Below are 13,536 nucleotides of genomic sequence, written 5' to 3'. Positions count from 1 at the left end.
TGGTCTGTGCCCGACACAGAGACACTGACATCACACGCTGGTTCTCATTTTTCCCTGTCCCCGAGCATCGATTGAAACCTGGCTAAGCCTGCTGGCTTTAGGAAGCGATCTCAAGCAGGCGGAGGTGTGTGGATTCAGATCCCCACTGCCGTGCTTGTCCAGGCCTGTGTGTGCTGCCAGCCCCATGCAGGTGCCATTGAACCCAGAGGCACTTTTGTGACAGAGCACTGGCAGAGGGGCTGCTGTCTCATGAAAGTAAACTCTTCATCCCCACCACTCTGTGTTTCAGAACAAGAAGAAAACTTTGAGTTTATCATTGTGTCCCTCACTGGCCAGACCTGGCACTTTGAAGCCACCACATATGAAGAACGAGATGCGTGGGTCCAAGCCATCGAGAGCCAGATCCTAGCCAGCCTACAGTCCTGCGAGAGCAGCAAGAATAAGGTAAGCCCTCAGCAGGCTGTCCCCCGAAATCAAGGCCTCTGATCATTAAAGAGCAGCAAAGGCCCAGAGTGCTGGCCCAGGAGGACAAAGCATCAGGTGACGTGTGGATGACAAGGACCCAGGTATTCTTTGTGAGCAAAAGACTAAATAAGTGAAAAGATAAAAACACCCTGTCCATCTTCACCGCGTGTCATGCCTTGGTGTCCTGGCTTGGCCCTGTCCCTGTGGCCGGATGTCCAACATTGAATCTTTGTTCTATCAGGTGGACACGCTGAATGGCCATGGCGGGTGCTGGAGTCTCCTGGGCTCTTAGGTCTTACGCATCCACACTTTGTCTGGGGAAGAATGAATCAGAAAAAGAAATACAGATGTAAAAGATGCACCATTCTGTTCCCACAAATGCCCGAAGTCCAAACCCATGCCAAGTGGGGAGGTGGCCTTGTTAGAGGTGGACACGGAAGGCGCCTGCAGACCTGGGCGGGAGGGAGATTGGGTGAGGAGAAGTTCTCTTTTCTAAACTGCTGCTAAAGCCTGGTGCATGTTTTAATCAATAATTAGAGGCGATTTTTTTTTTTTTTTTTTACAGTTGTATAGCCAAAGAAAAAGTGTTTTAATGTGTATTTTTTTAGGCCACTGCTCAGTGACATTCCTCACACTAAAATTATGTTCCCATCCAGAGCTGCTTCCATTTCTCTGTTTTAATCCTCGACTGTTTAAAACCCCCTTGCTGGGACATTTTAGAGCCTCAGAGTACATTTTATTTTTCTAACTATGCCCAATTGGAAACTGAGGACATTGCCCACCAACCTACAAAGTCAAGTGCATTTAAAGAAAATTCTGGAAGGGATTTGTGGTGAGCTTTGTGTGCACATGCAACACACTCCCGCACTTGGATGCCAACATGAATTGTTAAACATGCTTTCAATACTTGGGTATCTAGCTGAGGGGAAGTAAAACCCAATAATACAAGATACTAATTAGACAAAGTTAATAAATTATAACTTAATGTTACACAATAAGCAATAAATTATTCTACATCAAACAACGTGTCAAAAGATGGCTTCATGCACTCCTCAATATAAAGAACTCTTACATAAAAATAAGACTTATCCCAAGTGTGCCTTGAAATTGATCAATTTTTGTTTTAAACATAATATTAAATGCATGTTTAATAAACAGGCTATAACCGCTGCAGGCATCCTTTCCCTAGCACCTGTAGAACCAGCAATTCCTCTCCACTAGGTAATGGTGAATGTGTGTGTAGAACTGGCATCAAGAGTGCTCCATTCAGCACTGTTCAGGTAGAGCAGAGCTGGAGGCCACCCAAGCATCTGGGGCAACTTGACAAGGGATTCATTGATAAGTGGAAGACGACAAAGCATGGTATCAAAATCTCAGAGCTCAACTCTGCATTGTCCTGCCACGGGTCATCCGTCTTTAAGAATAAGTGCCCGCCAGCACTCTTTGCCCCAGTTTGGTTTCCTCAAAGGGAAAGGGGGTCTCCAGCCATGACATGGTGTGGACGGGTTTTCTGAGCAGTGAGCATGAGATAGGTCTACCCTGCCGACGAAGCCCCGACTCCTGGCTCATGAGCAGGCCGGCTTCCTCTGCTTCTTGGGTCTTCATGCCGAGAAGTGCAGTGTCGGCCGAAGTGTGTTAGCACCAACCTTCCCGGGGCCCTTGGCCTTGTGGTCACACACACACCACTGGACTTTCCTCTTTGCTGATTTTGGCAGAGTCCGTCTCAACAGGTGAATCCCGACGTGCAGCTTTTCTCCCTGGGCCATGCTGTCTCCTGAAGACGTCAAGAGAGGAAACTGAGACTCTCCCTCCCCCTGTATCGCCCATGGTTGAGCTGACTGTGTTAGAAGGTGTCTGTCTCATATTTGGCTTTTGTCTGTCTTCCTCCATGCCCAGTCCCGACTGACCAGCCAGAGTGAGGCCATGGCCCTGCAGTCCATCCGAAACATCCGCGGGAACTCCCACTGTGTGGACTGCGACACCCAGAGTGAGTGCGCCAGGGGAGCGGGATGGACCCGGGGCCCAGCAGCAGGGTCAGGCTGTGGTCCCTGTCAGGAAGGGCGGTGACGGGTACCAAGGTCCACTGTTCTGTTCAGACTTTACCTTGACAGTCTCGCTGACCGGCACGCACCATTCCCGGGAGCAGTCAGTGAGCCCCGCTTAGGACTGTGAGGGACCCGGCCCAGACCCACGCCCCGTCGTGTCTGGGAAGCAGCCTCTGCTACATCAGTAGCCAATTGTTTGGTTTTTTTCCATAAAAATAGAGTACATTTCTGCCCAGAGATTCTGGACTTTTTTTTTAATTTTAAAAGTATATGTTCTGGGTTTTGACATCATGATTCTTTTTATTTTAAACTGCAGCATTTGATTGAACGAGTAGAACTTGTAGTCACTGCTTCGTGACTCAGTGGTATTTCGTGCTTTCTGTTGTCCAAAATGAGGTGTTCCCTTTGACAGGGGCATTTTGTGGCTTACCTCCTTGAGGCTGGGGATTGGCTTTTCCCTCTTTTAGTCCCAGCCCTGAGAAGTTTATATTGGGTATTTTTTTTTTTCTAATTGTGTTAATGTTCTTGTTTTTGTTTTGTTTTGTTTTGGTTAAATAGCGTTTCAAAGAGGGGAGACTCAGTTCAAAGTTTAAACAAGGTCAGAGGTCCTGGGGCCAGGCCAGGGCTGCCTGGCAGGCGCGGTCATGGGGCTGGTGCTGAGTGTCCAGAGCCAAGCCCAGGGACTGAGATGTGAGCCCTCGAGAAGGGCCAGCTGGGCACTTGGCGTCAGGCTGCTTGGGGCCAGCCAACCTGCCACAGGGTCAGTGTTTCAGCGAGTTCTGGGGACACGTCGGGTTTGTGCAGGTGGAGGAGACTGAAGGGGCCATGCAGCATGGGTCACTGCCAAGCAGAGGGTAACCCTGGCCTCGTTTAGGAAAAGAGCAGCCTCTCAGCTGGACCCGTGTCAGAGCCAGTGGGGTGCGGCACTGAGGCAGAGTTAACTGTCTCTGTTCTTCAGTCCTCGGTGCTGCAGAGCAGGACAGGTGAACCCCAAGCCAGGCGGGGGAGACGGGCCTGTCCATCTGAGGGTCCCACTTCACATGGAGCAGGGTAGAGAGCCAGGGCAAGGAGGCCTCCTGGGAGGACTGGGTGGTCTCCACAGGGAAGAGTTGGGCTGCCCTGCAAGCCACTCGTGTCAGGCCTGGGAAGGGACACAGCGAGTCACTTCTCATGGTGGGGAACCAGGCTGCTGTTTTCACGCTCCTTGAGATACTTCTTTAAAGTATCTTTTTTTGTTTGAATCTTAAAATTTTACTTTCAAAACGTGTGGTGGTGGACGGAGGTAGAAGACAGGAGCAGTTATTTGAAGTGTGTTTTTATCAAGAACTTTTTAAAGTAGACCTTTCTTAGAAGCACAAACCTGAGACGCTTCAGACCGTCCATTAAGGGAAGTTCTGTCCTTGTTTCCACTTACATCTAAGGATTCCGTTAAAAGAAACTAGTCCGTGGCCTGTGGGGACCGTGGCCTGTGGGGACCATGGCCTATGACATATTGGAGGTCAGGAGTGGGGTGTGGGAGCACTGAGGGTGGGTGGGGAGGGGAGTGCCTGCCAGGCTGTGGGACCAGTGTGGGGGGAACCAGCAGACCACCTGGGTGGAGGAGCAGCCTGGGGACCGGCAGAGCTGGGCAGCTGGGAGGCGCCAGGTGACTATTCACCAAGCAGGTGCCATCTTTAATTCTCACGACTCTTAGAGTTGGTGCCACTGTGGGCCCCTTTACAGCGGGGGAAGCGAAGAGTCCAGGACTTGAATAATTCACGCGAGGTTACAGAATTGGCAAATCATGACCTATCCTTCAACCCACGCTTGGGGCTGCCTGTGTTTTCTCAAAGGTCTTAAAGCCTGGGGAGTCTGCGATCAAGGACACACATAGACAGCACCCTGGCCAGGATCTTCTGAAGTAAAATCATCCAGTTGGGTGCAGGACTGGGAAACATGCACCCAGGCTGACATTCACCATGGCAATCATGAGCACCCCTCAGCGCAATGGGCAGGGTTCAGGAGGACTGGGTGCCCTGGCGCCTGCTGGGCTGCTCGGGGGAAACTGATGGAAATGGCAAGAAACTAGCTTGGAAGATGTCCACTGCTGGACCCCGGTCAGGAACACCCCGGGTGTCTGCAAAGCTGAGGGGCAGTTACGGGCATGGAGTGCCTCAGGAGAGACTGCACTCCAGGGACAGCACGTGCTTTTCCCAGTGAGTCTGGCTGGCCCATCACTTCAGCTGAAGTGGGGACGAGGCCTGGGGACTTCAGTGCAGCATGGGATTTGAAGCTGTGAAAACCCCACCTCCTCCTGTGATTCTTCTAGAAACTAGGAGCCCCATCTGTCTGCCCTGTTGGTACATCCCAAAGCTCAGCTTCCAGTGTGGACACTAGACTTCCTTAGCTTTGGGGGGTAACCACCTATAAAGGGGTTCCGTGATCCAGTGAACTTAGGAAGCTCAACAGCGTCCACCAAGGGGGAGTCGAGGCCTATCCCTGCTTCTGGGAAGTCCTGCCGTAAAGATGCCTGTGGCACATGGTGCCGTCCAGCTGTGGTAGAAGTCTGTTTGGGGCACCTGTTGCCAGACACCTGCCAGGAACATGCCCAGAAAGCCTGCCCTTGGGGTCCCCTAGAATCCCAGACCTTGGGGCCCCCGCATGGCCCTCACCAGCAGCTAGCCATTCAAGGACAAACCCTGAGGGGCAGCCCAGCCTTTCTGCACTGTCAGTCCTCTTACCCATCAAGTCCTGGCCAGCGCTGCTCCACGCTGATCCTGCCACTGTGTCTATCTAAACATTATGGGTGCCCTTCCCTCCCAGGTGACCCAGCCAAACTTGCAGGGGGAGCCCCACCAGCCTCTCGGGTCCTTGCTAAGCCCACAGGCAGAGCCATCCATTGTCCCCAAGTCCTCAGAGCCTTGGCCCCATGTCGCCTCTTCAAAAGGTTGTCCTTGACCAATGGCTGTTTCTGCAGTGCTGGGCAGGTGCTCTTCCACCATGCCACACCCAGCCTCTGACCACCGAGTTTAAACTGCTCACATCCATCTGTGTCCTCTTGCTCCTCCAGGGGTGCCTGGTTCTGCCACCTCTTGGTGGATCATGTGATCTTCTTATTTCTTCCTTAGACATCAGCTGGAGCAGAGGTGAGGCTGACCCTCCACAGCCCTGGTCATAGGGGCGGAACAGCCTCGTCCCTGCCGCGCTCGGTCTTGACTGGGCCTCAGCGGCCAGGGGCTTGGACTCCAGGTCACTCTGCTCCCCTTGCATCTCCCATATTTGTCGTCTTCACAGAAACCTTTGAGTATAGGCCCAGAAACACCCCCCCACCCCGTGTGGACATCTTCCTTTAGATCCAGACTAGGACAGTCTGGGAGGTGGGCAGGGTGGCCATGTGCCAAGCTCTACACATGGACCATTGTCATTGGTCTATGTCCCTGAGACAATTCACAGTGGCCTGGAGCAGTGTAGTGGGCCCCACAACCAAATGAGTCTCCTGTACCAGTGCAGGTGAGCAACCCTGGGGGCAGCGTTGACTGTCCACCGTAGCACTCAGCAGTGGTCCTTCCATGGGGCATAGGGCGAAAGAGAAGGGGATTCGGTACAGGAGGAGTCAGTGAGGAGGGTGTGGTGACGACGCGCTTCAGCATCGACTTAGCTGGAAGCCAGCGGGTTGGGTGTCTTGGGACTGTGCCTGTCGGTTGCCTCTCAGGAATTCTTGTGTGACAATGGGACCTGTCCCCACCTTATGCCCAGCACAAACCACAGCCTGCGGCCTTCTCAGGCGATCAGGTCCCCCAGTGTGGCCCTGAGCCTTCCCAGCAGATCTCCCAGCCATCCTGGTGTGGGCTGCCACCTGGCCTGGTGGGCTTCCTTGTGCCTGCTAACGCTGCCGTGGTCAGACCAGAGCCTGTGTCACCCCCTAGTACATCCTGTTCTGCCCAGACAGCCTACCTCCACGCGCCCAGACCCCCTTGGAGGGCTCCCCTGCTGAGTGGAGCCATTCTGAGTCACCTGAGGAGCTGGTGCAGGTGAAAGGATGGTGTTACCGCACCTGCCACCCACCCTCCCGCAGGGGAAGCAGGCACAGGGTCAGCCTGGGCAGAGTGCGGCTGCCAGAAGTCACCTGGCAGAGGGCGGTCAAGGAGGACGTCCTGGGAAGGAGTACTCCAGCTGAGGCCAGAGAACGAGAACTGCACCGGGGCCCAGGGTGCTCCGGCCGGGCTGGGGAGCCCCGAGCACTGGTGGGTCAAGGAGCTGAGCGTCTCGGGTGGGACCAGTGAGCAATGGGTTCAGTTTTCATCAGGACTAGGAACAACTTGATCCAAATGGCAGACAGCAGCCATTACCTGGGGTGACATGAGCAGATTCGTCCCATTTCCTGGGTGCAGGGGGTGGAAGGTGAAAGTACCGGCAGTAGCTGCTGTACCATGTCATGATGGTGGAAAGGACGAGGGTTTGAGAGGAAAGAGTTGGATTTGAGGGAGCTTGAGAGCACGTGGTTAGCTACGGGAGTGACAGAAAACCTGAGGTTGGTTGCCAGGATCCTGCGTAAGTGACAGGAAGTCCAGTGCCACTGGCTGAGGTCAGAAACAGAGGATGTCTGTGAGGCGAGATGGTGACAGTGGGGTATCTGCAGGACGGGGATGGAAATGGACTGTGGCAATGAAGCTCTAGCTCGGGAGCGAGGAAGAGGTGACAGCTGTAGGTAAGAGCTGGCATGTGGGTGGCCTTGGAGCCGTGGGTTGGCTGGGCCGGGTTTTAGTCGGTGTTCTCACCACTGTGACTGAAAGTCCTGACAAGAACAACCAGAGAAGGAACAGTTGATTTGGGTGTCACAATTTCAGAGGTCTCAGTCCACAGATGTGCCCAGAGGTGAGGCAGACCATGGTGGCAGAAGGGCGTGGAAGGGGACCACAGCTCAGGACGTAATGATCAGGAAGCAGACAGAAAGGCCCCTCACCATGGGCAAATAAACTCCGAGGCAGTTCCTCAGTGACCGCCTCCTCCGGCTGCAACCTACCCTATCAGGGGATTATGCACTGACTAGGTGACTAGGTGACGACTCTCGCACCCTGATCCTTTCACCCCTGAACTTTCTTGCATTTTATCTCACATGAGCTTTTGGGGGACACCTCACATCTAAACCATAGTGGGCTTGCTTGGAAGAGAGTATGGACAAGCTGCAGGAGCCCTGAGGGAGGGACAGGTCCAGGAGGAGACCAAGATACAGCAACCAGAAACGTGGGAGAAAACCCAAGAGGCTGTTGACCAGGATGGCATCCCAAGTCAGCAGCTGAGGAGGGAACTGGGATGTCTTCGGCCAGCAAGGGGCCAGTAAATGGTGGCAACTCCCTTGGGTGTGGCCTTTGAAGGTGGCTGGTGATAGGGGCTGCCCTGTGTTTCGGGAACAGTGGGGGGTGCAGAAGCAGAGGTGGCCAGGGTGAGGAGGGCCGTGCAGGCTGCTGTCCACACCTCCGCCTTCTCCAAACACCTGCGAGGCTGGCCAACCTTTGTCTACACAGCCATCCTGCCCCTGCTGTCCTGCCCACCTCTGCGTTTATTCATGTGGCTAAATTCTTCGGCATCTACGCTTCCTTGTTCTGTTGTTTTGTTGTTCATTTGGGGCACGGGTTTCCCCCTCCCACCTGACGCCTCTCAGGCCCAGACCTCTGCTCTGGCCCGTCCCCTGGCATCACCTCCTGAACATGGACTAGGTGTTAAGCAAATGGCTGACTGATTGATCACTTCATATACGACCATTCCCGGTCATTTGCCGTTTGTAGAACAAAGGACATGTACTCAGTGAATCACACATGACATCAGCCACCTGGTGTTCTGCCGGCTCTTCAGGTGGTCTGGGGAAGTAGTGACTGTCCTTGAGTTGAGCCTTACTTGCTTCTGTCCTTGAAAACATCTTGGCTAATCAGCTGTGGATTCTAGCTGCGGCCAGCCCTGGGCCTGAGTTTCGGGTCTTCCGATGACTCCGGCCTGTACACAGTGAGTGATGCAGGTCAGGGGTCCCAAAGCCCTTCTATGATCAGGTTTGCTGTCCTGCAGAAATGGGTCTTTGGTCCGGTATCACAGCCTGAGGCCTCTACCATTCATTCTGGAACTCAGGGTGACAGAGCCGGCTCCTCACTACCCGAGGGCCCCGTGCCAGCCTGCCAGCGGTGAAGCATGGAGAGCCCAGTTGCCGCAGTGTTACCCTTAGAAAAGATCCCAACAGTGTATTTTCCTATCATTCTTTCATTTTTGAAACCCACGAACACTTCCATCTCGGGCCTATCAAAACCTTTGTGCTGGTTTAGTAGAGGTGGTATGAGGGGTGTTCTGGCTTTGGGAATGACCCCAGCTTGCTTCCCCCTGCCCTCTGTCAGCAGCTACCTGCTGTGGACGCCAGCCCTCTGCAAGTGAGCACGGCTATTGAAGGGTTGGAGAGGGCGTCCCTCCAGGGGCACTCTAGCTGGACCGTGTCATTGTGGGTTGTGGAGGAAACTCGTGGGCTTCTGCTTCAGCCAGAGTTCTAGAACATGTCACTTCTTTGAAGGCACCTAGAACAATATTGAGTACTGGCCAGGAGCCGTGGGGTCATGTGAGGGTGGGGACCGCCCAACGTGGAGTTTGACCAGCTGGTCCTGAAACTCTAAGGACAGCAGGGACAAGTGATGGGGGTCTGATGTGCCCTGCCGTTCCACTCCCCGCAGATCCTAACTGGGCCAGTCTGAACTTGGGAGCCCTCATGTGCATCGAGTGCTCTGGTATCCACCGTAATCTGGGCACCCACCTCTCCCGGGTCCGGTCTCTGGACCTCGACGACTGGCCCATTGAGCTGATCAAGGTGATGTCATCCATCGGGAACGAGCTGGCCAACAGCGTCTGGGAAGAGAGCAGCCAGGGGCGGACGAAGCCCTCCTTGGACTCCACGAGGTAGGAACCCGGCAGGGCGCTGCCTAGACGCGGACACCACAGTTAGACAGCGAGGATCCACCTGAGGGACAGCCACACTCAGAGTGGCCCTGGCAACCTGTAGGAATGCCAGTTAGGCCAGCCCAGAAACATCTGTGTTTAAAATTGGTCTGAAGCAGAGTGGATAATTCAAACTACTTAATTTTTTATGTTTGTTTTTAGGCCTTGGGGATTTCTGTCCCCCTCTTAGAAATGTATGAAGCTTCTAACCTTATGAATATATTACTTTAATTAATACATTTCTAATAGGCATAAGCTGTGCTGACACTAATTATGAATTCTTGATTCTTTAATTTTGTTTATTATTCTTGTATCTTTGTAAGCATCTGCTCCATTGGTAACCACCCCCACTCCTACCAACAAGTGAATTTGTGAGGAGAAAATATGTTTTACTTCCTAAAATATATTTCTAACCCATTTAATCAACCAAGTTCAACATAATGTATGGCGACTCCTCATTAATGTTAATTGTTATCCAGTGTAAAAAACGCATTTATTTTGACGCCATTTAGTTTCTCATTTGTCATTCACAGCTATTACAAACCGTTTTTGAGAGGACACATGCATATTTAATACCCCTCAGAGGTGGTGAAATAGCACGTCTTCAGAGCAGGCCTGTCTGCAGCCGCAGAATGGACAGCCTCCTCCGCGTGTCCACGGCAGGTGCTTCCCGGGCCACTCAGCAGGGGTCTGGCTTCCGCCTAGACAGCGGGGCTGAGGTGTTTCCAGCGCTCACTTCTCGGGCGTGGGGTGAGACGAAGGCAGGAGGTGCCACCCATCCTTAGCCACAGGAGAGGCCTCGATCTGTTTTGCTGGTGATGCGATGGACCGGAGCCAGTAGTGCTCAGTCCATGGCTCAGCTGCAGACGTCAGTGACCGCTGGGTGACACCAGAGCCACAGACCCAATGTCACCAAATCTGCAGTGGGAGGGTGTGGTGCCACCTTGGGTTCACGAGGAGGGGGAAGCTGGCACCTGTTAGTCCTGCTGTCCCCGAGGCTGCTCTGGGGAAGGGCGGGGATGACGGAGGTGTGCCAGGTTGACTGTTGGAAGTCCCACAGGTTCGACACGCGGGCTTTTCTCATGTGGGTTGTACCGTGCCACGGAGACACAGGTAACTTCTTCTAACAAACCAGAGAAACCCCCGTCTTGTTAAAACTGCCTTGATCTGTTGACCACCGAGTTAGAAACAGCTGGGTCGTCCACTAGGCATGTTCTTAAAAAAGATCAAATCGAGTTGCATTTAATCATTGAAAGAACTTCAGTCTGATAATTGGAAATTAGATTGAGTTTAATGTTTGAATGAACAAAACATTGAAAGAAGTTTGAAAAAATTAACACGGTTTTTAATATCAGGAATTAGAAAAGCTTGTTTTTCTGTCCATTAAAATCTGAAACCATTTAAAATTATTAGAAGTGAAGTTGTGGGTTATTTTTTAATCTGATAAATATTTCACATTAATTTTGCATTTCTAAGTGAAAACCACAGGTATTTGATAGTTCTTTGTATCTTTGAATGAAGGGCTTGCATTTGTAGCTCCTGATCTACAGAACATTAGACCTTGTCGTTCAGAGACGTATCTCGAAGTCTTCCTTTCTCATAAAGAGGCAACTGCAACAGAACCCCATCTTTTCTTGGGCCACACTGGCTTTCCTAAAGAGAAGTGCCAATAGCCAGGCACATTGGCACACACCTGTAATCATAGCCACTCAGGAGACTGAGGCAGGAGGATCACAAGTTCAAGACCATCCTCAGCAACTAGGGAGACCCTGTCTCAAAACAAAAAAAAAGAGAGCAGGCTGATGGTGTAGCTCAGCTCAGTGGTAGAGCACTTGCCTAGCATATGAGAGAGTGGGGGAGGTTACAGTGTTAAGGTGCAGTTCCTCTCCAGGGCGCGGACATCCTAATGAGGTTCCGTGACGTTTCCGCAGGTGGCTCTTGAATTCCTATGTTCTGTCCACCGCTAAGATCAATGTACAGGAGAATTGACTTTAATTTTTTGTGCCTTTAATAATTCTCCCGGAGAGTTTTGTTTTTGATTAAATTCAGTGAATGTCCATTGAGCACTCGCTCATGGAAGAGACAGTGAATGGTGGTGGGACAGCAGTGGCGGGTGACGTCCTGGGCCCGCTGGGGGTGCCAGGGCTGGCAGAATTTGGTGGTGGGGGGGGGGGACTCTTACAGCTGGTGTGCTGCGGGGACGTGTTACTGGATGAAGGCTGCTCGAGCCGGTGTCTTAATATGAGGTGGTTCCCAGGGGAGGTGTGCCTGGGGAGGTCAGTGGTCTGGGCTAAGGCAGGAGTGGGGGGCTCAGCCTGCAGGTGTGCACGACAGCACGTCTTCCCCATAGGCTGGACCCTCCTGTAGAAGAGGTGGCCAAGGAGGGTGCCGGAGAGGGCCTTTGAGCCTGGGCACCAGCACCAGGACTAGCACCGGGGTGTGGGGGCACTTTGGTCTATTTATGTGTCTGAGTGTGTTCCACCTGGAGGAAGCGGGGAAGGCTGGGGTCCTGGCGGAACACGGGAAGCCTTAGAAACACGGTGAAAGCAAAACAACAGCCAGTGGTTCAGCAGTGACTCGAAACCACCACCTCCACCACCTCCGCGCTTCCCCGAGTGCAGGTGAAAACCAGAAAGTCTGGCTAGCGTCCTGCATGGGGTTCCTAGCCTTGGGAGGATGGGTTTCTGGTCCCGGTGCCCCACCCCACCCATCCATTCCCTCTCTCTGCAGAATCTAGGCTTGATGGGGGGCTTTTGATATGTCCTGAGGTGATACTAGTAAGAAACGCTCTAGTAGGCTGGGTGCCGCTCCATGGTGTGGCACTTGCCTAGCATGTGCAAGACCCTGGCTCAGTTCCTGGTACCTGAGGAATAAATAATGAATAAATAAATAAATAAGGATGTGGAAATACATTTAAATAAATGTTTAAATAAAAGCCCAGAGTCTGATGGCTTGAGAAGAGTGCAGTGCTTCCTGAGATGCTCTGGTCTGGACTTGTCCTGACAGTGGAATGCGGCTAGAAGCCGCAGACATCTTCCCCCTGACCCTGGCACTTGCCCACCTGGGCACAGGCACACACGGACTGAGGACCGTGGGCAGGCACAGCACACCTTTCTCCTCTGTCCCCTAAAACGCGGCACCTGGAGTTGCCTGGGCCCACAGGCAGCCCAGGAGGGCAGGCACCGGGCAGAGAGACTGGCCTTCAGCCTGCTGTCCCTGTGCCCCTATTAAAGCAGCTCTGGACTGCTTATAATTGGTTCCATGATTCTCAGCCACCCTGAGAACTGCCGTTCAAACTTGAGCAGCATCATGATCAATGGAAGCTGACGGCGGCTGAAGCAGTATTGACTTCCCATTCCTAAACAGCACAGTCATTAGTCAAGGAAAGCATCTTTTAATTACTCCCAGGAAGGAGAAAAAAAAAATCTTTTTGGATGGATTCTGCAACAGCTGCCATTTTGTCCAGTGCATTCGATATTAAATTTATTGTCATAGGAGGGAAAAAGATACCCTCGTCCCCCTCTGTAATGGGGGTTTAATTTGGAGAAGGATTCATGTCAGAGGCGAGATCGATGAGACGACAATTAACTACATCTGGGGCAGAATCAGAATTCCCCCTCTCTAATTGCTATTGATACCATTTAAGCACACACTTAAAATATTGATTTTAGATGGGAGGTTTAAGCGGTGCACAGGTAGTAGCAGTGGGCAGAGGAACTGGGACTGTCGGGGCTGAGCAGGGGCATGTTGCAGTCTTAGGGCCAGGATTTTTGGTTTGAGCTCGGGTGGTGGCCAGGATGAGCACCTTGTAGCAGCTGGGGAGCCATGGGGCAGGGAGGGTCCCTCTGTAAGAGCACCAGCGTCTATCACTATGGAGACAAGTAGCCGAGCTCCTCTTCCAAATGCAAGAATACTAACCGCAGAGGTAAAGGTATTAAAATAGCAGGTGGACCTTGCTCCAGTGAGGGGACAGGTGAATGGGGAGGGTGCAGGTGGTCACCCCAGAACATGAGCCTTTTATGCCCCTAGGGCAGGGGGCTTTGGCCTTTGCAGCACAGGGGCAGCTGTCCCCGTGAAC

General features: G+C 52.6%; 1 protein-coding gene across 7 annotated transcripts in view; it reads left to right on the top strand.

Annotated features, from left to right (window-relative positions):
• The window catches only part of Agap1 (ArfGAP with GTPase domain, ankyrin repeat and PH domain 1), a 492,018-nt gene that overhangs the window by 424,263 nt on the left and 54,219 nt on the right, over positions 1 to 13,536 (top strand). For all 7 annotated transcript variants that reach the window (XM_076866821.2, XM_076866820.2, XM_076866822.2 and 4 more), the window contains 3 exons: positions 290 to 444; positions 2,362 to 2,452; positions 9,197 to 9,419. In XM_076866821.2, coding sequence (XP_076722936.1) covers positions 290 to 444; positions 2,362 to 2,452; positions 9,197 to 9,419 — 469 coding nt within the window. The remainder of the gene's footprint in view (positions 1 to 289; positions 445 to 2,361; positions 2,453 to 9,196; positions 9,420 to 13,536) is intronic.

This window comes from Callospermophilus lateralis, chromosome 9, assembly GCF_048772815.1.
Source record: "Callospermophilus lateralis isolate mCalLat2 chromosome 9, mCalLat2.hap1, whole genome shotgun sequence".
In the NCBI taxonomy this organism is placed as follows: domain Eukaryota; kingdom Metazoa; phylum Chordata; class Mammalia; order Rodentia; family Sciuridae; genus Callospermophilus; species Callospermophilus lateralis.
This window is presented reverse-complemented; position numbering and strand designations above follow the sequence as displayed.